At 37.1% G+C, this 27396-nt stretch overlaps 1 protein-coding gene across 5 annotated transcripts in view; it reads left to right on the top strand.

Moving 5' to 3' along the window:
* Positions 1–27396, top strand: part of Usp9x (ubiquitin specific peptidase 9 X-linked) — a 146100-nt gene that overhangs the window by 77424 nt on the left and 41280 nt on the right. For all 5 annotated transcript variants that reach the window (XM_059250623.1, XM_059250624.1, XM_059250626.1 and 2 more), the window contains 12 exons: positions 6598–6685; positions 7615–7957; positions 9375–9470; positions 10052–10263; positions 12561–12801; positions 13453–13602; positions 14353–14473; positions 19969–20099; positions 20309–20587; positions 23655–23780; positions 25489–25614; positions 27189–27355. In XM_059250623.1, the coding sequence (XP_059106606.1) occupies positions 6598–6685; positions 7615–7957; positions 9375–9470; positions 10052–10263; positions 12561–12801; positions 13453–13602; positions 14353–14473; positions 19969–20099; positions 20309–20587; positions 23655–23780; positions 25489–25614; positions 27189–27355 (2080 nt within the window). The remainder of the gene's footprint in view (positions 1–6597; positions 6686–7614; positions 7958–9374; positions 9471–10051; positions 10264–12560; positions 12802–13452; positions 13603–14352; positions 14474–19968; positions 20100–20308; positions 20588–23654; positions 23781–25488; positions 25615–27188; positions 27356–27396) is intronic.

The following is a 27396-nucleotide window of genomic DNA, read 5'->3' as shown; positions in this document are numbered from 1 at the left end:
TGTTTTCCATTAATCACCTTAGGAATGACGATTTTGTTTTAAAAAAAATAACAGAAACCTCAAGGCAGTTGGTTTTATGAATTCTTATTTCATTACTTAAGATCCACATGTACTCCCAGATCTTATATAACTTAAACATCAGTCTTGCATTCAAAACTTTTTACTCAGTATTTGTCTTCCCCGGTTAAAATATAATTTCTTTTTCTTCCCTGTTTGTAGTTCTGCCAGTCACTACTAAGAATTTCTTCTTAGGACCTTTTGAGATACGTGCCTGATTTGTTTCATTACTCCACCACCTTCACCTTTTAAGAAAACCTGTTTTCTGTAAGCCTTTTTAAGTGTCATCCATGTGTGGGGCCTTATGTCAACATTTTGCCTTCTAAACAGCCGTGTCAGAATCTCTTCACTGGTGTGCTTCTTAGTGCACATTCTCCTTTGTCTTATGTCAGATTTATAGTTCAGCACTCCCAAAAGAAAAACCATCTCATAGGTTCTGATTTGTTCCCACAGCCATAGAGAACATTACATACTATCAGCATTACATGCTGAATTAGACATGGTTCCTATATATACCATTCATTTGATATTTTTTTGGTACCTGCAATGGTGTATATTAAAAATGAGACTATTTGTAACACTATGTCAGTTGAATGGACTTAGCATTGAATCAAATCGATGGCGCTTATAAATCACCAAACTTGTTTAACACTAAAAATTCATATACAAACGTAATGAAAAATCAACTCTGATTTTGTTGACTCTGCTCTTGAATTTCTCCCTTTTATGCCAGGAATGTCCTCCTATATGAGGTGCCAGAAAATAGTTAAACATCAGGCAGCTGAGGAGTACCAAATGGTGTTCTTTGGTCCTTTTAGTCTTAAGTTCCTTCTCATCACCACATTGAAGACCATATAGGTATACAATCATATGATATAAATGTTCTATACCAACAAAAACCATAATCAGTGAGAGAAATAAGAAGGTCATAGCACTATATTTTTTCTATGATCTCTTGGTGATACAGAGCCATTGTAATTATCAGTGCAGTCTTTTCTCCAAGTAAGAGTCATGCAGGTTATGTGTGCTTTACTGCTGATTTTTATGTACTTGCATTTCATTGTCAGAGGTTGGGGACTCTGCTTTCAGGTACTTCGGAGGTGGTACATGTGTAGTTTAGTTTCTACTCTATTTGAGTCAAATTCTACATGAATTATTGCCTCATCTTAGTTTCATGGTCACAAGAATGCTTGCATTCTTCAAGTTTTTTTCTAATACTGCCTATTTCTGTATGTGAATACGTGTGAGTCTCCGTACATATTATCCGAATCTGAAATAATGACCCAAACGTAGTATCTGTTAGAACGGGTTATTTTTGCTAAAACAATATCTGGGGCACATAGTAAGCTCTGGATTTTTTTTTCTCCCCTCTAAATTCATCAACATCGCACACCTTCTCTTTGTCCTAATCAGTCCTCGTATCATTTCTTCTTCTAACTCACAACACTATTCTAGTGAACACTAGCCTGTAGCTATTTCAATATGAGCAAGAGGTAATTTTTAAAGCTACTAAAATCCTATTGAACTCACATTAAGTTACTTCTGTGATACTATCTGCCAACATTTCTGAATTTGCAATTGTGTAGTAAATTATAGAACTTGCTTGTGCATAGTTAGGGTTTTGTGTGACTCTCATTATAGATAAGATGTTCAGCAGTCTAATGTCAGACTTCCACAGTTTACTGATACTCTGAATTACAGGTAACCATTGCATTAGCATTGAGTATATGTAGACAGGGTTTTCTGTCCTGTCAACCCATTCCCAAATAACCACACAGAGACTTATTAATTATAAATGATTGGCCAATAGCTTAGGCTTGCGGTTAACTAGCTCTTACAACTTAAATTAACCCATATTTCTTATCTGTGCTCTACCATGTGGCGGTACCTTTTTTCAGCATGGCTCTCGTGGTGACCCCACCTTTCTTCTTCCCAGCACCCTTTTTGTCCTCAAGTTCTGCCTAACCTCTATCTGTCTGCTTAACTGTTGGCTATTCAGCCCTTTATTAGACCAGTGAGAGCAACAAATATTTAAAGTGTACAAAAAGATTGTTCCACAGCAAGTATATATTCTGTTCATGTTTCGTCACCACAAGCATCTTCAGCTGTGGGCATATCCTAAGTCCAATGGTCAGCAGATTCTACCTTCTGCTTTTGGGTGTCTATCAATCCCCTCTACTCCCACCCAGCAGGGTCTTATTGTGTAACTCTAGCTGTTTTGAAATTCACCTTCCCTCTGTCTGCCTCCTGAGTGCTGGGACTAAAGGTGTGCACCACTTTGCCCAGCTCCACCTTCTATGTTAGCATTCTTAGATAAAGGAAGATGGACTTACTAAAAATTCTTGCCAGTATTTGTGTTACAACTACTAGTGCTTTCATAATGCTTACCAGTCTTCTTGAAGTTTTTCTGTGCATACAGCAAAGTGTAAACCACCTTTCAGTTATCACTGAAGCTTTATTTGGTAATTTAATTGGAAGTTTTAATTGGTTCCCTAAATGGTAGGATAGTTAATGTGCTAACCTAAACACTTAATGGAAATGTGATTTACATAATTTACCATCATTTTTCCTTACTTATTAGCCATGAAGTACTAAGTCTATGGTGGTTTCTTCTTGACTTTAAAGAAAATTAAAAAATTAAAGATAGAATTAACTATTTTGTCAACATTTTCTACCTACCTGGAGAAATGGAGCTGTTTTCAGGCCTGGAGCAAGGACATGTTACTGGGAAAAGTATGAAAGTGACCAAAGAATTGTGTTTGTGTGAAAAGGATGAAGGATTTGGCTTTTATTGGCCAAAACAGAATCAAAATAATGAAAATAAATGTACCCATTGAATAAATAAAATACGAATATACACATACAAAGAAAATACTAAATATTGGGTGGAAAGAAAGTAAGGAATTGAAAGATTTAACTTCTGGAGTTATAAAAACTAAGTGGACTTTAACAAAATGACCTGAATAAAAATACAAAAATTAAGCCGGGCAGTGGTGGTGGCGGCGGCGGCGGCGCATGCCTTTAATCCCAGCACTCAGGAGGCAGAGCCAGGTGAATCTATGTGAGTTCAAGGCCAGCCTGGTCTACAGAGCGAGATCCAGGACAGGCACCAAAACTACATAGAAACCAAAAAATAAAAAAATAAAAATAAAAAATTAAAGTGCCTAGAAATTGCTGTTAAGGAGTTGTAACAAATAAGATCCAAATCTCAGAAATGGCATTTCAGCCACAACTTGCTCATTTGTCTCCAGTCAGCTTCACCATGTGGAAACAGTTCTTTACTGGTTTGACTAAGGAGTAGTTACCTCCTCTGTGGGGCGTTTACCCACCATCCCCACAGCCCCCCAGAGTTTTCTTGAGTGTGAGCAGCAGGAAATATTAGATAGAAGGATTTGTATTGCGGAGATAAATGGATAGAAAATAAAGGATAACCTCGAGAGGGCCTGGAACCTTTTCCAACGGGCCCGACTGTCTCTGCCCCAGGGCATTTATAGAGACGCCAAGGGGTGGAGCAAAAGACCTCCCCCCCAGCACAGCCAAGTGCAGACCATCTCAGACACCTGCATTCAGGCCCATGGTCCTAATCATCCTCTATGTGGACCTGCTGGGTAAAGCCACGAGGAACCTGAAAATGGGCTCCCACACCCCTCCCCATGGCTCCTAGTCTAGGGCTGCACTTGACCTCTCACACAGCAAGCTGCTGACCTTTTTAATCCTTAGTCTTTTGCTATAGAAGCCTCTTATAGGCAGATGTGGCTAAAAGGACTCATGTCTTCATTACCCTGTCCACTTAGTACCTATAAAAGGTGAAACGTAACTCTAAGCATTATAGGCCAAAATTAGGGCCCTAGTTACCCCCACCTGCTCCATACGAGGGGAAATTAGTGACCCTATTTTCACCCCAACACCTATTGCTAAGGCAGGGATATCATTCTTGGAGAAGCAGCTGCTCTCCTGCCTCTGAGTCCTATCTAGTCCCCATAAGGAAAAGAAAAGAAGCCATAGGGACAGAGTTCTACAGTTGGTTATACCTGAAGAAGCCAGAACATTCCATGCCAAGTGAATTGTCTAAGAAAAGTGGAGATAGGTGAAGAATAACTAAAGGATGGTTGTAGCTCCCTTTTACTTCTGTCACCAAGGGAAACGGTACAGCAAACAGAAGGCAAAACGAGCCCTTCTGTGATTCCAGTCTCACTGAGGGCTCAAGTGCTATGTGAATGCATGATACTGCATTACCTACTCAGAGCTGGATATGGAACAGGTTGAAATTTTTTCCAGATAAGCTATATATAGCTAAAATGAACTTTAAAATGTACTCAGTATCATTAAAGTAATGTGAATCAGAACCACAGTAAGATAAGAGTACATCACACATACTAAGTGGATAAGGTGGTATACATTTGGTATTGCTGAGACTGTTCAGAAATTGGAGCTTCATTCTTTGTGGGCTTGTAAATTAGTGAAGCCACTTTACTAAATAGATTGGCAGTTCCTCAATATTAAAGAGAATTTACCATAGTATGGCCCATACTCAACTAAAATGGAAATAAATGTAAAAACTTGAATTTGAATGTTCATAGCAAACCTTTTGTAATAGCCAAAATGTATTAACTAGTCCAAATGTCTTACTTCATAACAGACTTCATAAAAAGTGATATGTCCATACAGTATTGTCTAAAATATTACTCAGCATATCAAAAGAATAACATGGTGCAACACATGAATCTTGAAAAACATGCTAATTGGAGGGGGCGCACCCAGAAAAGACTATATGAAAGGCCTTAGGGTTGGGTATGGGGAGGAAATGGAGATGATTCATATGGTCTTTGAGGTGAAAAATGTAGTATACTACAAGACTGATGCTAATTACACAACGTTCCTAAAAACCTAAAAATTTAAAGTTAGTAGGTTGATGATGATTGAAATATATTTCATTTAAGTCATTTTTTTAAAACAGGAGAGCTTAATTGTTTTGGATGTATTTTATTTTATATGAATGAGTGTTTTACCTGCATGTATGTATGCACTATTATATATACATGTCTGGTGCCTGAAGAGGTCAGAAGAGTGCATCAGATCTCCCCAGAACTGGAGTTACAGACAGTTTGAGCCACCTTGTGCTGTATTGGGAATTGAACCCAGCCCCTACTTAATTTTTTATAATGCATTTTGAAATGGCTCTCACAACTTGATATTTAAAATAATAACTGATTTATGTTGGTTCCCAGCTGTGATTTATTACCACTTCCCACCCATTTTCAGAGATACCTGAATTGATCTCTCTCCCCCCCTCCCCCCCCCCCTCCCTCTCTCTCTCTCTCTCTCTCTCTCTCTCTCTCTCTCTCTCTCTCTCTCTCTCTCACACACACACACACACACACACACACACACACACACACACAATTTCCTGCATGGGATACCTGCCACATAGTCTGTCATAAGTCAGCAATAGACTTCTTTATTTGCTAACAAATCAAAGAATTGTTAGAACTGAATATTTACAGTCAAAAGTATGGACTTTTGTTTTTGAGGCAAAATCTCTCTATATATTCATGCCTGGCCTGGAACTCAACTACGTAGACCAGCTGAACTCAAACTCTCAAAGATCTGCCTGCCTCTGCCTCACCAGTGCTGAGACTAAAGGTGTGCACCACCATGCCAAGCTCAACTTTTGTTCTGGTTGTTGTTGTTTTTCCCCCGACCCAGGGTTTCTCTGTGTAACAGTCCTAGCTATCCTGGAACTCACTCTGTAAACCAGGCTGGACTCAAACGCACAGAAATCTGTCTGCTTCTGCCTTCCAAGTACTGGGATTAAAGGTGTGCGCCACCACCACCCAGCTCAACTATGTTTTTAATAGTCTGGATGCTTCTATTGTCATATTTGACTTTTCTTGGTTATTTGGCTTTCATTGAATTTTTCAAAGCTCTATGTCCAAGGTGTTAAGAACTAAACACAGAATAGAGCAGGGCTGATGTTAGTGGGGGAAAAATAGTATCTTGACAGTGGAGAAGCCTGGTGGAAACTACTTCAACTATGTAATCAGAGTGAGCATAGTGAGGATTGACTCAAGGTGATATGATCTGCCTTCTGATTGTAATACCAGGAGGATGTAGCATCACTTCTCTAATATTCTTGGCCAGAACTTTATAGCATATGAAAGAGGAAAAGGATTGTGCTAAAGAATTTTAATAGCACATTTAACAGATCATTTACTTTGGGTTGTATCAAAGGAAAATACATTTTGTTAGGATATTAAATGGGTTGGAAAGCACCGATTATCATTGTACCAATTATTAGTAGTTTTGTTTGTTTTTTTGAGACAGGGTTTCTCTATGTAGCCGTGGTAGTCCTGTAACTCGCTCTGTAGACCAGGTTGGCCTCGAACTCATGGGAGATCCACCTGCTTCTACCTCCCAGTGCTGGGATCAAAGGTGTGTGCCACCACCGCCCCAGCCAGATTAATGACAGGTCATTGGTTAAAATCAGCAGTGTTATGATTATCCATATGAATAATGCATTGTATTTTTCTTAATTTGCAGATCATGAAGACTATGACCCACAAACTGTGAGACTGGGAAGTAGATATAGTCATGTTCAAGAAGTCCAAGAACGGCTTAACTTTCTTAGGTTTGTTTGATATTTGAATACACTGTCTTTGGTGGGGTTTTTTGGTTTGGTTTGGTTTGGTTTTTCCTTTTGCCACATCTTAATTTCCCACATAGAAACTCCAGCACTTGGGAGGCAGAGCCAGGTGGATCTCTGCAAGTTTGAGGCCTGGTCTACAGAGTAAGATCCAGGACAGGTACCAAAACTACACAGAGAAACCCTGTCTCGAAAAACTTAAAAAAAAAAAAAAAAAGTCGAATGTCAAGCCAGGCAGTGGTGTCAAGCCAGGCAGTGGTGGCGCACACCTTTAATCCCAGCGCTCGGGAGGCAGAACCAGGCAGATCTCTCTGAGTTGGAGCCTAACCTGGTCTACAGATGGAGTTCCAGGACAGCCAAGGCTACGCAGAGAAACCCTGTCTCGGGAAAAAACAAAAAAGTCCCATGTCTTCCTGTGTTGCTGAATGCTTTAATATTAGTCCCTGGGTTGTAACATTCACCTCATTATTTTAAGCTTAGGATAGAGTTCTCATATTTGTTTATATGATAGAAATGCTTACTTTTATTAAAGGACATTTTTTTAAAACTTGTTTTCCAGACAGGGCTTCTCTGTGTAACCCTGGCTGTCCTGGAAGATAAAAACTGACAAGTTCCAGGCGGTGGTGGTGCACACTTTTAATCCTAGCACTCGGAAGGCAGAGGCAGGCAGATCTCTGTGAGTTCGAGGCCAGCCTGGGCTACAGAGTGAATTCTAGGAAAGGCGCAAAGCTACACAGAGAAACCCTGTCTCGAAAAAACAAAACAAAGCAAAAAAACAGAAACAAAAAAAACTGACAAGTTCTCTGAAAGAACTGACATTTGTAGTTAAAAATTGTGATAGAGGTATTATTTCATATATAAACAAGTAGGTTGTGTTGTGTCAAATAAATTATTTTTTTTTATGTTTTTCTAAGATTTTTATTGAAGGATGGCCAACTGTGGCTGTGTGCTCCTCAGGCAAAACAAATATGGAAGTGCTTAGCTGAAAATGCAGTTTACCTTTGTGATCGTGAAGCCTGTTTTAAGTGGTATTCCAAATTAATGGGGGACGAGCCAGACTTAGATCCTGATATCAATAAGGACTTCTTTGAAAGCAATGTGCTTCAGCTTGATCCTTCCTTGTTAACTGAAAATGGGATGAAATGTTTTGAGAGATTCTTCAAAGCTGTGAATTGTCGAGAAGGAAAGCTCGTAGCAAAAAGAAGAGCCTATATGATGGATGATTTGGAGTTAATAGGATTAGACTATCTTTGGAGGGTAAGTCAAAAGTAGGAGCTCTGTCAGCATTGAACTGATGTTTTTGAATAAGTAACTATAACTAAATGTGGCATAATTTTTATGTATATATTCTCTGATGCTTATCCCAGGAGTCTGGGATTTATGGTTATCTTCTTGAATTTGTGTGTTCCTTATTGATAATTGTTAAACATTTTTTAAAACCTAGAAAAGTATGATGTTAATCTATTTAAGGCTAAACTGTCTTTTAGGATGTTTTATATTATTTCTGTCTTTATAAATTAGACTGGTTATGGGGCTGGAGAGATGGCTCAGTGGTTAAGAGCATTGGCTGCTCTTCCTGAGGTCCTGAGTTCAATTCCCAGCAACCACATGGTGGCTCACAACCATCTGTAATGAGATCTGGTGCCCTTTTCTGGCCTGCAGACAGAACATTGTATACATAATAAATAAATCTAAAAAAAATAAAAAATAAAAAATAAATAAAAACCTTGTTTAAAAAAAATTAGACTGGTTATATATAGTTGCTTCTGTTTTTTACTTCTGTTTTAAATGTCTGCAAATCACAAACATAGACAAGGGTGTTTGGTGCAGTATTTAGTGCTTAACTTTTCAAATAAGTAAAGCTTGGCGTTTTGTATTTTGTTTGTTTTGGTTTTGTTCATAAGCAATAGAAGGGCTTGAGAGGTAGTGCATACTTAACCATGGATTTAGCCCAAGGTTCAGTCTCCACATATTTTAATATTACAAACGCTTCTATAAATCTAAATTTGCACTTTAGGTACAGTGAGTGGGGTGGTATATACTTGGAAGGTGGAGTATTTTGAGTTCTAGGGCAGCCTGAGGCTACAGGTGCAGATTGAGATCCTGATTTCCAAAAATAATAATAGCAGTAATCAAACTTGACATAATAATTTAAAATAAAAACATAGTTGAATAGAGGAAGCTTCTGTATTTTTGTTCATTGTCTTCAGGCTTCTTCACCTTGCCCTCTCTAAACCTCTTAAACATGGGTCAGCCCTGACACACTTCATCTAAACCCTAGAGTCTGGAACAAAGTTTGAAAACCACCAGTGTAATAAGGTGTGAATTATAAACATTACGGAACTGAGAGACAGAAGGGAGCATTTTTATACTAACTTGTATTTATGTTAGCATCTTGTTTTCTTCTAAATAGCTTGAATTCCTTCTTCAAAGACTCAGTGTATGGTCAAAGCATATTTTATTTGTAGTAAAATGTCATTTACTCTTAAGTTTCTTTATTCAAAAAGTTGCATCTTGCATTTATTCTTTGTTTTGATCTGTTTGTCCCAAGTTTATTTAGTCAACTTAACCATTATATTGTTAGTGTATTGAAAATAATTAAGGATATGATTTGAATTTAAATGCCCAACTAAAACATTTCTTAAGAAACATTTATCTTTTTTTTTAAATGTAGGTTGTAATTCAGAGTAATGATGATATTGCCAGCCGAGCTATAGATCTCCTTAAAGAGATATACACAAACCTTGGTCCAAGGCTACAGGTCAATCAGGTGAGGATCAGAGTGCATTAAAACTTCTACAAGTTAGAATTCCAGTTGCTAGAACTATAATGATTATAATATTTTTCTTTTAATTAGAAGTTACTGGATATTGTTTTGTTTCAGCTTTTTAAAACATATATTAAAAACTGGGCATGGTAGTATATGCCTGTAATCTTGGTATCTGAGAGCCTGAGGCAGGAGAATTACAGGTTTTAAGCCAGCTTGGACTATATGTATTGTGACACTTTACCTCAAAATACATACAAAATACATACATTCGTAAAATATCAAGTTCTTGTATCTCTTATATGGAATACTATCTAAGTGAATCTTACCTTGAGAATGATCTTGAAATGGTTGGATTATTTTGAATGTTGATGATTATAGTGAAATAGGAAAGACTGTGCTGTGTTTATTTTCATAACGAGTAATGTAATCCTCTAAATTTCTCTTTTTAATCTCATTTGTCCTTATTTGACACTAGCTTCCTTTTAACAACAGTAGACTATCTGTTTAAATATGATTATTGTTTAGAGCAGCATTGTTAGGTATTCTCATCTCTGTCTTTATTTGTCCCATTATATTTGTAGGTGGTGATCCACGAAGACTTCATTCAGTCTTGCTTTGATCGTTTGAAAGCCTCTTATGACACATTGTGTGTTTTGGATGGTGACAAAGACAGTATTAATTGTGCAAGACAAGAAGCTGTTCGAATGGTTCGAGTATTAACTGTTCTAAGAGAATATATAAATGAATGTGACAGTGATTACCATGAAGAAAGAACAATTTTGCCTATGTCAAGGTATGTGAATAACTGATCAGCTGGGATTAATTCTTAGTTATTTGGTATTTTTTTTCTAACCATTTCCTTTTTTAAATAATGTGTACAAGGAAAAGAGAAGAGATTTATCTTCTTGAAAATGTGCTTACCCTTTAACAACTTAAGTATCTTGTGGAAATTGTTTGCTTCTTGTTGTGGTAGAACAGTTTATTAGGGAAGAAAACACGCCTAAGAGAGGAAGTGGGTCAGAGCTTATATGGCATTTTTAAAAAGTTTGTGGGATTGTTTGTTTCATTGAAATATATTCTTACTGTGTAGCAAATTATATTGTGTGCGTGGCCGTGCACATGCCGTGGTTTAAGTGTGTAGCTCAGAGGACAATTTGGGGGATTCAATTCTTTACCTTTTACCATTTGGGTCCTTTGGGTCCCAGGGACCAAACTTGGGTCCTCAGGTTTGGTAGCAAGCTCCTTTACATGCTGAGACACCTCATAGGCCCCAAGTTAAAATGTAATTGTGTATTATATACACATGTATGTGTGTAGATGCCCCCACCATGCTCATTCATGGAAGCCAGAGGTGGATTTTGGATATCCTGTTCTGTTACTCTCTGCCTTATTATTCCCTTCAGACAAGGTCTTTCACTGAACCTGAAGCTAGACTGGCAACAAGCCCTAATCATCCTGTCTTTGCCACTCACATTTCTAGAGTTACAAGTGCTTCTAACTTTTTAATGTAGGACCTGGGGATTTGAGTTTGGATCCTCATGCTTTGTGCTTGTATACCACACACTCTTAACCACTGAGCTATCCCTTCAGCCTCAGTTTTTATAGTTGTTTATACTGTTAAACATTATAGCATGCCTGTTAGCCCAGTGCTTAGGAGGCATAGGCAGGGAAATGGTTGCAAGTTTGAGGCTCACTTAGCCTGGTCAATATAATGAATTCTAGACCAACTAAGGCTCTGTAGTGAGATTCTATTAAAGAAAGAAAGAACATAGTGCATAGTTACTTTCTTTTTTAAGATTTTTTTAAAATTTCTATTTATGAGTGTTTGCCTACATGTATGTGTTCCATGTGTGTGCCTTGGAGATCAGAAACAAGCATTATATTCTCTAGGACTGGAGTTACAGACACTTGAGCCCTGTGAGGTGTGCTGTCATGCAGGTACTAGGAAACTGACCTGGTTCTTACGCACCCTGTCTCAAACAACAAGAAAATAGTATACTCAGATTGAAAAGTAATTGGGATGAATTTTTAAAAACTGACTTGTCAGGTAACCACTATAGTGAGGAAATGTTTTCAAATACTCTAATAGTATTCTTTTTAGGTCTTACCATTTAGTAATTCAGATATTTATGTAAAGTTTTTCCTTGATGGATATAGTTTCCTTTTTTTTGTATCATGCCTTCAGGATAATATGCCATCATATTGTAGTTTTGGAGTGACTTGATGTTAAGAGTTTTTCAGGCAATTCTGGGTGGTAGTGCATGCCTTTAATCCTAGCACTCAGGCAGAGGACGGCACATCTGAGTTGAGGGCATCTTGGTCTACATAGCATCTTAGTTCCAGGCCAGCCAGAGCTACACAGTGAGACCCTGTATCATAAATAAATAAAATTCAGGAAAAATTTGTAGCAGCTTTTTTGTTGATGCTCTCAAGGTTAATTTTATCTTACACATTTATAGAGAGCAAGAATTAGTGAATTAGACTTTACAAGCATAAAAATGAATGAAATATTACTATGTCTGTCTTAATTTTGGGAGCTGGTTGAACAGAATTGCTTTGAGTTTTGAGTTACTTTTCCTGGCTTTAAACTTGTAATTCTGCCGGGCGGTGGTGGCGCACGCCTTTAATCCCAGCACTCGGGAGGCAGAGCCAGGCGGATCTCTGTGAGTTCGAGGCCAGCCTGGGCTACCAAGTGAGTTCCAGGAAAGGCGCAAAGCTACACAGAGAAACCCTGTCTCAAAAAAACCAAAAAAAAAAAAAAAAAAAAAACTTGTAATTCTTCTACTTCATCAGTGGCTGGATTACTGGAATGAGGCACCATTTGATTTCTTATACGTCAGTACATCATTTTATGTAGCCATGGGTATAAAAGTAATAACAATGGAATATAGTCACTGTTTTGAATATTGCAGTGTTTATAGTTTAAAAAAAAACATTTTGTTTATAGTTTAAAAAAAAACATTTTATTTTCAGGGCACTTAGAAGTCTTCAGTTTACTTCCTTTTGTTTAATAAGATTTCTTTCCATCTATTTTCTTGGCAGCTAAATTTTGAAATCTGCTGAATATATTTTCCTTTTTTTCCCCACCAGAGCTTTCCGTGGTAAACACCTCTCTTTTATAGTTCGATTTCCAAACCAAGGCAGACAAGTAGATGACTTGGAGGTTTGGTCTCATACAAATGATACAATTGGTTCAGTTCGACGATGTATTCTCAATCGCATTAAAGCTAATGTAGCTCATACAAAAATTGAACTCTTTGTGGGTGGTGAGTTGATTGATCCTGGAGATGACAGAAAGTTGATTGGACAATTAAACCTAAAAGATAAATCAGTAAGTATATATAATTACCAAAAGAGAAATTTTTAATAGAATCTCAGCCTATATTTCATTGTTAAAAATTATGTTAGATGTTAGGGTTATAACACTAATCCAAACAAGCATTGGGATACTTACAATAGATCCAAAACAAGTGGTTATAAGAGAGTACTTTTTAGGGGCTGGAGAGATGGCTTAGAAGTTAAGAACACTGGCTGTTCTTCCAAAGGTCCTGAGTTCAATCCCAGAATGCACATGGTGGCTCACAGCCATCTGTAATGAGATCTGGTTCCCTCTTCTGGCCTACAGGGATACATGCAAACAGAATACTGTATACATAATAAATAAATAAATTTTTTTAAGAGTACTTTTTAAATGCACTTTTGAAAAATATTAGCATCTAGTTTTGTTTTTAATGTATATGAGTGTTTTGCATGTATGTCTGTGCACCATATGTGTGCCTGGTGCCCTTGAAGATCAGAAGAGAAGGTATTGGGTCCCCTGGAACTGGAGTTACAGTTGTGAACTGCTATATGGCTACTAGGAATTAAACCCAGGTCCCCTGCAAAATTGGATTCTGTTTTTGGTATATCACTAAGTTCTAAGTTTTCTGTTTTATGTGGGTTTTTTTTCCTTGTCTTTAATTCTAATATGTATCATTTTCAGCTGATTACAGCCAAACTTACACAAATAAGCTCCAATATGCCTTCAAGTCCTGATAGCTCTTCCGATTCCTCAACTGGATCTCCTGGAAACCATGGTAATCACTACAGTGATGGCCCCAACCCAGAAGTGGAAAGCTGTTTGCCTGGAGTGGTAAGTAGATTCAGTTGTGCAAGGCATTATGCTAGAATTGTTGAGAATAGACAAGTACATTAAAAAAAAGTTTTTTTGTTGTTGTTGCAGAACTCTTTTGTTTAATGAGGCAAAATAGCTACACAATTATCCATATAAATTTCAGTAAAATCTTCTGAAAGGCAATTATTTTTAAGTCAGAAGTTTAAACAAAACTTTCCTGTAGTTACTATTTGGTTATATTTGCATATAGTTAATCTATTGGAGTTAAATTGTAACATTTCAATATATAAATGTAGAAAGCTACTAGGGTCTTACATATTTGTCCTATAAAATGGATCCTTTCAAAACTTCGTATGTAGGGAAATATCTATAATCTTTCTCAAATTGTATCCAAAGAAACAGTGACATTTCCCATTCTTGACCTCTTCTTCAAACCTCCTCATAAGAGCTTTAATGTCTTCAATAATACCAACCACTTCAGTGTAAGAACAAACTGGTTAGGAATTTAGTAGTGGCATGGTAGCAGTTTCATTATGTCCAGAGTCATCTTAAGTTATATGAAAGTGAGAAGAAATAGTTTAATAAAACAATAGAAAGCTATTGCAAATGTGGCTATGATGATGTGTTAGGTCTGCATCTTGAAGAATTTGTAAAGGTAAGATGGGGAAGAACAACAGGAGCAAACTATGGAGATTTTAAATTTTAGGGAGACCTTTTGAATCCAAAGAATAATTTACAGGTAATTATTTTGTGTATTTTATATTCTAGATTATGTCACTTCATCCCAGATATATCTCTTTCCTTTGGCAAGTTGCAGACTTAGGGAGCAGTCTAAATATGCCACCTCTTAGAGATGGAGCAAGAGTGCTTATGAAACTTATGCCACCAGGTAAGATGTTTTCAATGATGAAATAATGCATGATTGATATATATATATAAAATACAGAGCCAGGCGGTGGTGGCGCACGCCTTTAATCCCAGCACTCGGGAGGCAGAGCCAGGAGGAAAAATCATCAATCCACACACACATATATATATATACACATACATATATGTAAACACACACATACATGCATATATATGTAAATACACACACACTGTTTTTGTTTGTTTGGTTGGTTGGTTTTTGTTTTTTGTTTTTTGTTTTTTTTTTTTTTTTTTAGACAGAATTTGTCTCTGTGTAGCCCTGGCTGTCCTAGAACTCTCTGTAGACCAGAGTGCCACCACCGCCCAGCAACAAATTCTTTTTCTAAATGAACCATGCCTCAGTGGTTGTAGGTCTGAAGGCCAAAATCTTCCTACAACTAATTTTTATACAGCTCAACACCTAAAGAATGTGTCTAAATTTTTTAATGGCTAAAATAAAACCAAAAGATATCTCTTGGGCGTCTTGTGAGATGGCTCAATGGATGAAAGTGTGTGCCTCCAGATCTGATGAACCGTTAGATAACTCCTTCAGCTGTCCCCTGACCTCCATACATTTGCCATTCACTCGCATATATACACATACAGATAAATGTAACAAATTTAAAGCGTTTATTTTTGATACCAGATTCTATGAAATTTACATTTAATCATTATCTTTTAAGTTTTGCTAGTGTACAGCCTCACTCGTTCATATATTGTTTGCAATTTTTTGTCAATCAACAGGTAAGAACTCAGTAGCAGAGACCATGTGGCTCTAAACCCGAAAATTTGTACTATGGCCATTTGTAGAACCTGTCTGCGTAGGGCCAGTAAGATAGCTCAGCAGGTAACGGTGCTTGCCAACAGCCTTAAAAACCTGAATTTGATTCCTAGAACCCTCACGGTGGAAGGAAAGAACAAATTCCTTCAAGTTATCCTCTGATCTCCACTTGTGTGCCCATGGCACATGCACACATACAAGTGCACACTAGACACAAACTTAATTGAATATTTTTCAAAGAAAAGGAAAATGGTTTATCCATTAAGACTCATCTACAAGGGTACCTTAAACAAGACCTGAACTGGAGCAACACCAGTAGACATGCTAACATGAAAGGAGAAAATTTCATGAGTCCTCAACCCTAGACAAAGAAATACAGACAACTAAGGATTTAAGGGAGCATGAGAAATATTTTTATCCAAGAATGGCCCCTAGAATAGTTATCCAGTACCAAGTGGTATCCCTGAAATGATACATACAAATAACATTACACAAACTGAGCAGGTTATATTTATATATTAGTAAAAGAAAATGGAGGCTGGATAGATGGCTCGGCCATTAAGAGCACTTGCTAACTGACCCGGGGTATCTTTTACAGTTCTTTGTCACTTTAGATGTATACTGATTTTTTTACTATGTCGGTGAAAACTTAATTCTCACATCTTCCCAGTATTTGCTTAAATCCATGTTCAACATTTATATTTTCAAGATTGTGAAAAAAACAGTTCTTTAAATTACTAATGAAGCATTCATTTTTTCCTATGTGCCTGTCCTTAATTGTTCACAGATACATTTTAAGAACTTCTCAAAATGATTTTTCATTTTGTAGCATAGTTTGTCTGATGGTCCATATAGAGTTCAAATAGATCACTAATAAAAGTATCTTCAAAGAATCTGGACATCCCAATAAAGTAGCTGAGTGTGGCTGAGGCTGCCTCAAAGTTTAAAGGCATATATGTAACCCGTAGGCGGGAAGGACTGGCTTGACATTAATGAAGATGGCACAGGTAAAATTGGAGTTCTGGGACTCATAAGCTGCCATTTGTTTAAGATAGGCACAAAAATAAGTAAATCTATTAATCAGGATAGTCTCATATGAAGAGACTGGGTTGCAAGTACTCACTCTGTTTTCCTTAAAAAGTTGAACGGGTTTCTCTTGAGTCACTGCAAGGCTAAAGGGGTTTTGCTTGCTTGTTTTTGTTATTGAAAATAACAGTTCTTGTGGGGTGGTGATGGCCATGGATCTCTGAGTTCGAGGACAAGGCAGAGTGATCACAGAGAAAGAAACCCTGTCTCGAAAAGAAAAGAAAAGAAAAGAAAAGAAAAGAAAAGAAGAAAAGAACAGTTCTTTCCTACAGTTGCCTGGATAAAATTACATACAAACAGATTAACTTTTTATGTTAATCTGAGTTGTATTTTGCCAGTTGAATATGAGCTAGTTGTGATTATAGAAGTACATATTAACAAAAGATTATTTCAATAGATTTTTTTCTTATTCTTTAGTTTCCAGTGTTTCTTACTTCTATTTTTTTTATTATTCTTGATCGTAACTAAAAAGCAGAGATATAATTGAGTTCCTTTAAAAGGAAAACTAAAACCTTTTTATACTGAAATATTTAACTCCCAAAAAACCAGTTTTCTCCAGTGGATTGTTCCTGGGTGTATCAATTACGGCAAGCCCCATGTTGGCCAACACAAAATGAAGTCCATGTATTTTGGTAGGCTTTTCCTTGGTTTATTTTGTTTTGGCACTTTTTGTTTTACTGGTTTCTTATTCTGTTCTGGTTTTTGTTTTTTAGAGAGAACAGTTGGTTAGGGATATAGGAGAAGTTAGGAAAGTAGAAAAATACGATCGAAATACATTGGGTTTTTTATATGTTTTGGTTGGTTTGGTTTTTCAAGACAGGGTCTCTCTCTAGTCCTCGCTTTTCTAGAACTAGGTCTGTTGTCCAGGCTGGCCTCGAACTCAACAGAGATCCAGCTGCCTCTGCCTCCCAAGTGCTGGGATTAAAAGCATGCTCCCCACCACTGCCTGGCTAAAATACATTTTATTTAAAACAACAACAAAAACTCCAAAATTGAATAACATTTACTGTAGTAGTCTCTCTCTGGTCTCTTTCTGTCTTTTGAGTGGGCAAGTTGTAGACATTTTTTTGTTCATTTCCTCTGCACCTTGGATAATTTATTGACAGGTCTATATATTTGGCTTCCTCTTGTTTTCACATTTAGTCCTGACCTGCCAAAGACAGTTTTTGCTTTATGTGTGCAGATTCAACCTTCACAACATAGTTTTTTTACTTGCATATTCTTTTTTTTTTTAATTTAAGAAGTTTTTTTTTTTTTTTTTTTATTCATTTTACATACCAACCACAGATCCTTCACAACATAGTTTAAAAAACACAAACCCGGCTGGGCGGCGGTAGCACACACCTTTAATCCCAGCACTCAGGAGGCAGAGGCAGGCGGATCTCTGTGAGTTCCAGGCCAGCCTGGTGTACAGAGTGAGATCCAGGAAAGGCACCAAAACTACAAGGAGAAACCCTGTCTCGAAAAACAAAAACAAAAACAACCCATAGCAAAGCCTTGATCTTGTGGTTTGAACTTCCTGCCACCAGATGGAGACATAGAGCTCTTGCCAAGAAGCTCAGGCAAAAAACTTAAAAGGTTGCTTTTTCTTTACATTTCATAAAACCAAAATTTAGTACTTAAATTTGAACCAGTAAGATGGCTTAGTTGTACTTATGACACAAGCCTGATGACCTACCTGAATTCCATCCCCAGAACCCATATAAAAATGGAATCAGGTAAACTGACTCCAAAAAGTTGTCCTCAGACTTCTATATGTGAACAGTGTCATTGTGCACTCACTTGCGCGCGCATGCGCTCGCGCTCGCGCGCGCTCTCTCTCTCTCTCTCTCTCTCTCTCTCTCTCTCGCTCTCGCTCTCGCTCTCGCTCTCTCTCTCTCTCTCTCTCTCTCACACACACACACACACACACACACACACACACACACACACAAATTGACTAACTTTTTAAAATTACACTATAGTGTCTAAATTTGAAACAGCCAATATTTGGTTAAAGTATGTATTGCTTTACCAAGTAGAATGAGTTGCTTTTCCTAAAAGCTACCGCCTTCAAGGAGTTTAAAGAGTATTTTTAAATATGCCAGTCTGTTGTAAGCTCTTCTCTTTCTCTATCTCTGTCTCTCTTTCTCTTTGTTTTGGTTTTTAGTTTTCGGTTTTTTGAGACAGCGTCTTAACTATGTAGGTTTTGCTGGCCTGTAATTCACAGAGATCCACCTGCCTCTGCCTCCTCAGTGTTGTCCTTGATCCTCCAAAAAATAAGTAAATTTCCCAAGACCACAGTCATCTATTGATGGCAAGATTATGGGTAGATTAATTTTTTTCCATCCATATTTATAATTAAAAAGTTTGCATATGATCAGGGACATAAAATTATTTAGGTATACATATGTGTAAGAGCTGGAATGGCCACAAAGCAATCCTTTGGTTCAGACTCCTCAGATAGATAAACAGCATTTAAATGATTTGTTTAGCATTCGTTGCTTCCTTTTGAACTTTTTTTTTTTTAATTTTCATTTTATGTGCATTTGTGTTTTTGCCTTCATGTATATGGGGATGTCGGATCCCCTGGAACTGGAGTCACAGACAGTTGTGAGCTACCATGTGGATGCTGGGAATCAAACCTGGGTCCTCTGGAAGAGCAGTCAGTGCTCTTAATCATTGAGCCATTGCTCCAGCCCCAAAGCTTTATCCTTTTGAACTTTTTTGTGACAGTCTTGCTGTATATTTCTGGCTGGCTTTGAACTTGCTATGTAGACTAGGCTAGCCTTGAGCTCTACCTCCTAAGTATTGGGACTTAAGGCATGTACTACCACACTTGGCCTTAAACTTTTTTATATATATTTGTTGCATTTATATATTCATTTTTTGTATAGATGCCACATGTTTTTGTGGAGATCAGAAGGTAACCTCAGAAATTAGTTTCCTCTTTCCGTCATGTGTGTTTTAGGAATTGAACTCGGGTTACCCATCAGTTTGGTACCAAGGACATTTACCTACTGAATCAGCTATATTTATTGATCTCACTTTTTCAGTCCTACTTTTTGGTTCCATCCTTTACTCAAGGTTTTTGATTGTTTTGTTTTGTTTTTTGTTTGAGAGAGAGTATTACTATGTAGCTCTAGCTGTCTTCAAACTCAGAGATCTGCCTGCCTCTGCACTGAGATTAAAGGTATACACTACAGTGCCAGGCTCCTCCTCCTCCTTCTCTTCACCTTCAGTTTTTTTAAGGTTCAATTTCTTGGGTACAGTGATGTCACTCAGTTGAAACAAACTAGGTAATACGTACTGTCATAAGGCAAACAGTAAATGTGGAGGTAAGAACTGTTCCTTTGGAAGTATTTTTTAAAAATCAATCTCCTGCAGCTGAATAGAGCATGTTGACTGGAGGCTCCTAGATGAGAGACTGGTCCCTTGAGTGATTAAAAAGCTCTGATTGGTGTTTTGTTTCTCTCTCATTTGTTTGCTTTTAAATCAGCTCAAATATGGCTCTGTGTTTTAGAAGCTTAACTGAATTGTTTGCTGTTCCATGCTCTCGAAAATGCTAGAAGTAATACAGATGTGAATTGTGTTTTATTTCAGACTATGCTTTCTCTCTCTCTTCCTTACAGATAGTACAACAATAGAAAAATTAAGAGCTATTTGTTTGGACCATGCCAAACTTGGTGAAAGCAGCCTTAGTCCGTCTCTTGACTCACTTTTCTTTGGTCCTTCTGCCTCACAAGTGCTATACCTAACAGAGGTTGGTTTTTGATTTTTCAATTTTGAAGTTGTTCTTGTTCTTTAAATTTGATCTTTTATGTATTACTGTGAAGAATATAGATAAGATTACTATTAGATGGTTTTGAAATGGTCAAGAATATCTTAGCAGTCTTTGATGAAATGGAAGTTATGTTTTAAATCCCTTTTAATACAATCCTTCCCTTCTTCCCCTCCCTCTTTTATTTTCAGGTAGTCTATGCCTTGTTAATGCCTGCTGGTGCACCCCTGGCTGATGATTCCTCTGATTTTCAGTTTCACTTCTTGAAAAGTGGTGGTCTACCCCTTGTCCTGAGTATGCTAACCAGAAACAACTTCCTACCAAATGCAGATATGGAAACTCGAAGGGGTGCCTACCTCAATGCTCTTAAAATAGCCAAACTGTTACTAACTGCCATTGGCTATGGCCATGTTCGGGCTGTGGCAGAAGCTTGTCAGCCAGGTGTAGAAGGCGTGAATCCCATGACATCGGTAATACAGATTGGTTTTTTTTTTTTTAATTTCTAATAATAAATAGTAATGTTTATGGTTAAATTTCTTAGCAATTCAAAAGTCTAAAGTTCAACTTTGACTCAGTGTTGAAATTTTCTTTCCAGTGGGTATCTTGTTAGTAGGAATTTTCACTTATTAGATTGTATTTGTATTAAAAGTACACAAACTCTGCACTGGCTTCACTACTACTAATTTTGGAGGGCAGTTCCTTCAGTATCTTTCTGACCACTTCAGTTTTGCTTGACTCTCACTTAACTGTAAACCTAAAAAAAACAACAATGAATGAATTCTAACTTGTGCCAACCAGGTAAGATACCAGTGGTGTTGAGTTGTAATTAGTTTAGCCTTTACCAGTTTTCTTTCTCACCTTCATTGGCTTAAACTCTAATTATGAAATCATTGTCATTCTGTCTTTGCTCGGATGGCATCTTTGATCCATTTTGATGAAGTTTTCAAGGTATGTTAAAGAGTTTGATGCCGCTGGGCAGTGGTGTCTCATGTCTTTAATCCCAGCACTCGGGAAGGAGAGCCAGGTGGATCTCTGTGCGTTTGAGGCCAGCCTGGTCTACAGAGTGAGATCCAGGACAGGCACCAAAACTACACAGAGAGAAAACTTGTCTCGAACCCCCCCCCCCAAAAAAAAAGGTTGATGCCTAGTTAAAGGTTAAACTCTAAATTTAATTTTTTAATAATAGTTACTAAATTACCGTTAGACGACAGAAGTCTTTGGGGGGACGGAAGCAAGGATTATTACATATTCAAGGTTAGCCTAGGCTACAGACCCTCTTGCTACAAAAGTCTCAAGGAAGAGATTTTTTTTTAATTAGAAATTATGTAGATCATAATTGGGGAGGAATGGAGTGTTGGTGATTATGATATGTAATTGTTTTATATATATAATACTGTGATATTTAAAGGAAGAACCTTCTTATTTCTGAAATATTTCCCAAAATAATTTATAAATGAAGTGATGGGTTTTGATTTTTTGAGGTTGTTTTTGTTTTAGTTGTTTCTGGGTTTTTGTTGTTTATTGTTGTTTTGTGGGTTTTTTTTTTTTTCCTATTTGTTAGTTTGTTTTGGTTTTCGAGACAGGGTTTCTCTGTGTGGCCCTGGCTGTCCTGGAATGTATTCTGTAGATCATGCTTTTTTTTTTTTTTTTTTTTTTTTTGGTTTTTGAGGCAGGGTTTTTCTTTTTTTTTTTTTTTGTTTTCTTTTGTTTTTTTTTAAAGATTTATTTATTATATATACAGAAGAGGGTGCTAGATCTCATTACAGATGGTTGTGAGCCACCATGTGGTTGCTGGGAATTGAACTCAGGACCTCTGGAAGAGCAGTCAGTGCTCTTAACCTCTGAGCCATCTCTCCAGCCCGAGGCAGGGTTTTTCTGTGTGGCCTTGGCTGTCCTAGAAAGCACTCTGTAGACCAGGCTGACCTCAAACTCAGAGAGATCCACCTGGCTCTGCCTCCCGAGTGCTGTGATTAAAGGTGTCTGTCACTACTGCCCAGCTATAAATGAAGTTTCATGATACCCAAGATTTTGCCTAACAGCAATCCTAGAGTAAAGAGCAATGGAGATGGAAAGTGAGAGGGAGTAATAAGGTAATTAACAATACTTGAAGAATAATGAGCACTTTGAGATAAGTTGTATTATCTTATTCTAACCACTTTCATATATTAGATATTTTCTGTAAGGCAGCTAAGTATGGTGGAAGTTTAAGGCCATACTGGGCTATATAGTATCAGAAGCAGACCTAAAAGGAAGGAGCAAACTTTTCCATAAACGATAAAAATTATTAAAATTATGTATATATACATACATAATATATATTTTAAAGCAATTCTTAATATGTTAAAAGGAAACACAGGTTCTTGTCAGATGTGGTATTCTTCTTACCTGTAATTCCAGCACTTGGAAGGATAAACAAAGCAGGAGGAAAGCCCAGAGTTTAGAGCAGCTGGGCTTTAGTTGAGACCCTGTATGTCACCCAGTGAGGAAGGGCTCTTGTTAGGATAAAAATAGATTCTTAATTTAATCCATGACATGACTACTTAATGACATATATAATACATACAAAAGCCACTAACACACTTCTTTTCTATCTTTTCTGTAATACTCAGAGAATATCCCATTTGCCAGTTGCAGATACTAAGATATTATAATTGTCAAATATTTGTGGGCAATTAAAAACTTAACGTAGGCCAGGCGGTGGTGGTGCATGCCTTTAATCCCAGCACTTGGGAGGCAGAAGCAGGCAGATCTTTGTGAGTTTGAGGCCAGCCTGGTCTACAGAGCGAGATCCAGGAAAGGTGCAAAGCTACACAGAGAAACCCTGTCTCAAAAACAAAAAAAAAAAAACCTTAATGTAGAGATATCTTAAACATTTACAAGACATAGAAGTTAGAACTCAAAGACAGACTTATTCAGCTAACTACTTCTGTTTCTCATTGATTAAAAATCTTAGTATACTATTAAATAAAATGCTGCTATCTTTTGTATGTTAGTTTTTGTTTTTGTTTTTTCCTTTTTTTCGGTTTTTTGAGACAGGGTTTCTCTGTGTAGCTTTGCGCCTTTCCTGGAACTCATTCTGTAGCCCAGGCTGGCCTCAAACTCACAGAGATCCGCCTGGCTCTGCCTCCCGAGTGCTGGGATTAAAGGTGTGTGCCACCACCGCCTGGCCTTTATTTTTTTATATTTCTCATTTTTCTCATTTGCAAAGTAAAATTTGATAACTGGAGATTAGGAGCAGGGTCTCCCCAAAGGGCGCACATGTAAAAAAAAAAAAAAAAAGTCATGATTTACTGATTCTTTAGATGAGATTGGACTTGATCTGCTCGTAGAGACGTGGGTTATATTATTCTAGGATAAAGGATTATAGAGAAATTTGTCCTACTTGGATGACATGTTGACAGGGTGGAGTGGTTTGTGTGTGAATCTGGAAAGCAGACATATTAATGGAATGTTGATGAGTTAGGGTACAAATGTTTGAGTCAAGTTATATACAGAATACTCAAAACTCAAAGGGTTAACTTTTTTTTTTTTTTCCAGGTCAACCAAGTAACTCATGATCAAGCAGTGGTGCTACAAAGTGCCCTTCAGAGCATTCCTAATCCGTCGTCTGAATGCATGCTTAGAAATGTGTCTGTTCGTCTTGCTCAGCAGATTTCTGATGAGGTTAGTAGTCTTAAGAGTAGTATATATACATATATAGTATATGTATATATCGTGTTACTACACAAAATTATGTATCAATAATATACATAATATTTTATATATAGTACAGATATAATTTTGTGTAATAGCTTATGATGTATATACATAATGCTTCGTAAGTGTTACTGAACACATTTTTAAAATTTTTATTTTATTTGTGTTTTATCTACATGTATGTCTGTATACAACTTGTGCCTTGATGCCTTTGGAGGCCAAAAGAGAGTATTTCGATTCCGTAGAACTAGAACTAAAACTACAGATGGCTCTGAGCTGCCATTTGGATACTGGGAATTGAATCCTGGATCTTCTGGAAAAGCAGCCAGTGATCCTAACCACTGAGCCATCGCTCCAACCCCAAAACAACTTTTTTAAAATTAACTTGTTTTATTGGTTCAATCTAGATAATTTTTTCCTAATGTCAACATAATACTATTAATTTGGGTGAGGGAGGAGATTTCAAGACAGGGTTTCTCTGTGTAGTTTTGGTTCCTATCCTAGATGTCGCTCTGTAGACCAGGCTAGCCTCGAACTCAGAGAGATCCACCTGCCTCTGCCTCCTGTGAGGTCTGGGATTAAAGGTGTGCACCACTGCCCCCCCCCCCGTAGTACATTAATTATTAATTGGCTTTTTGTATAACGGTGTTCTTTCAAAATGTACGTTTGATACATTTTTACATACATATAAACACTACACAGAATTTTTTTTTCTATGCTATTGAGACTCAAGATCAAATCCAGAGTTTCATACCTATAGTCCTAAAACAGATTATTTCTGTAATTCTTCCCTGTGGGTTTTTTTGTTTTGTTTTGTCTCTATAAAAGAGGGTTTTTGTTTTGTTTTGTTTAGTCTTTTGGTTCTTTTTGTTTTTCAAGACAGGGTTTCTCTGTGTAACACCCTAGCAGTCCTGGAACTCACTGTGTAGACCAAGCTGGCCTCCAACTCAGAGATCCTCCTGCCTTTTCCTTCTGAGTGCTGAGATTAACGGTGTGGGCCACTACGCCCTGTTAAAAGTTTTCATTTTCTTGAAATTTATTCAGTTGCATTGTATGCCAGTATATAATCCCAAGCACTTGGGAGGCTGAAGCAGAAGGATAACAAATAGAAGGCCAGCAAGACTGGATCACAAAACATAAAAATTAAAAAAAAAAAAAAGTTGCTGATGCTTTGTGAGTTGTCAGTGTTCTAAGGCTCCATGGTTTATTCCTTTTTGTTAAATATGATTCTGTTAGCTACACAGAGAAACCCTGTTTCAAAAAACCAAAAAAAAAAAATATGATTCTGTTATAAGCTGGTTGTGGTGGCACATGTTTTTAGTCCCAGCCCTTGAGGCCAGAGGCAGGTGGGTCTCTGAGTTGTAGGCCAGCCTTGTGTACATAGTGATTTCAAGGACAGCCAAAGCTACATAGAATGTCTCAAAACACACACACACACACACACACACACACACGAGAATATGTATACACTCAAATCTTTTATATATAAAACAAACATATATCCCATTATGAATATGCCATACTTTCTTTATTTGGCAAAATATACTTGGGGTTTTTTCCCTTTTAGATGTGACCAAAACCACTTTGAAAATTCTATACAAGTATTTGACTTCTTTTGTTGTAAACACTTGGGATTGCAATGGTTGTCTTAACAGTTTTAATTATTATTTTATAGGCTTCAAGATACATGCCTGATATTTGTGTAATTAGAGCTATACAAAAAATTATTTGGACATCAGGATGTGGGGGATTACAGCTGGTATTCAGCCCAAATGAAGAAATCACAAAAATTTATGAGAAGGTAAGAATTATTAAGAGAAATATATCCCTTATATTAAAATGAATGTTAGTGAATTTTGTGCATATGACTACACTTGTACTCTGTTCATCTTTAAATATCTAATCATTACATAGTAATAATTTCAGCTATCGTTGAATAAAGATTTACTTTAAAAATAATTTAATTCTGCTATGAGGCTGCTTTAAAATTAAAAGGGAGATTTTTCTGTTTTCACTGAAGTAGATCTGTTTCAAAGAATTCGCCTTTTCTCATTCTTTTTGTTTTTTTCCATTATCTTTTGGTCCTATATAAGTTAGGGTTCTATCATGTATACCTATCCTTGGATACTACTGCTTTTGTGGGGGTGGTTTTTGTTTTTGTTTTGTTTTTTAAGTTTTATTTTATTCTTTTATGTGTGTGAGTGTTTTGCCTACATGCACCTATGTGTACCATGAATGCTTGGTCCCCTCAGAGGTCAGAAGAGGGTGTTGGATCTTTTGGCACTGGAATTACAGATGGTTGAAAGCCACCGTGCAAATGCTGTAAATTGAACCTGGTTCCTCTATTAAGAGCAATAGTGCTGTTTACTGCTGAGCCAACTCTCCAGCCCACACTGCTACATTCTTTGTTGTTGTTGTTGTTGTTGTTTTTAAACTGCTACATTCTTAAGAAAAACTTGAGCAGTAAGGACTCCCTTGCTCAGTAGAGCTTCCCCTTTATATCAAACATTCATTGTCCTTATTACTATTTTTGTGTTCCCATATTATCTGTTTGGTATAGTCCTCAGTACTCATTCAGCAAAATAATTGAAAGCCTATTTCATTTACATTGCTATAATACTGACTTTTCAATAAAATCACAGCATATTTGGGGTTAGGAAAAAATTTTGAAACCCTTACTGAACAATTGTCCAAGGAGATTGGTTGTTAGTTCAAAAGTGCATAACTCAGAAGGTCTCTAGGAGCTTCTTATTAATGATATATATTCTCAGTATGTGCCTTTAACCCCTTTTGAGTCATAGCAGAATATTGATATTAGACTTCATTTTCTATTGTAGTTGTTTCCAAACTATTCCAAAAGGCCTCAAGAGATATGGATAAAGAGGACAATGGGGGCTGGAGAGATGGCTCAGAGGTTCAGAGCACTGGCTGCTCTTCCAGAGGTCCTGAGTTCAATTCCCAGGAACCGCATGGTGGCTCACAACCATCTGTAATGAGACCTGGTGCCCTCTTCTGGCCTGCAAGCATACATGCAGAACACTGTATACATAATAAATAAATAAATCTAAAAAAATAAAAAATTCACTTAAAAAACAAAACAAGAAGGACCATGTAGTTTAACTGAGTGAAATTTTAAGCACTAAGGTTTTGAAGTATAAATATATTTCTTTTAAGCACCTTCTAAATTAATTTATAAAGAATTAGATTTCTTTATTGCACTTTTTAAATAAGATTTGTTTTTGTTGTTTCTTCCCTTCTTCCTTCCTTTCTTGTTCTCTCTGTTCCCCAGCCCCCAACCAGGAGGTTGTTCATGTTACATATGGTTTTTCTTTAAAAGAATCTTTAAGTAACTTGTTTCCAATTATAATTTTACAGACCAATGCAGGCAATGAGCCAGACCTGGAAGATGAACAGGTTTGTTGTGAAGCATTGGAAGTGATGACATTGTGTTTCGCCTTGATTCCAACAGCCTTAGATGCTCTAAGTAAAGAAAAGGCTTGGCAGACATTCATTATTGACTTACTATTGCACTGTCACAGCAAGTAAGTTCTTTTTAATTTTAAGAAACTTGATTCTATTTTTA

This window comes from Peromyscus eremicus, chromosome X, assembly GCF_949786415.1.
Source record: "Peromyscus eremicus chromosome X, PerEre_H2_v1, whole genome shotgun sequence".
NCBI classification, from domain to species: domain Eukaryota; kingdom Metazoa; phylum Chordata; class Mammalia; order Rodentia; family Cricetidae; genus Peromyscus; species Peromyscus eremicus.
This window is presented reverse-complemented; position numbering and strand designations above follow the sequence as displayed.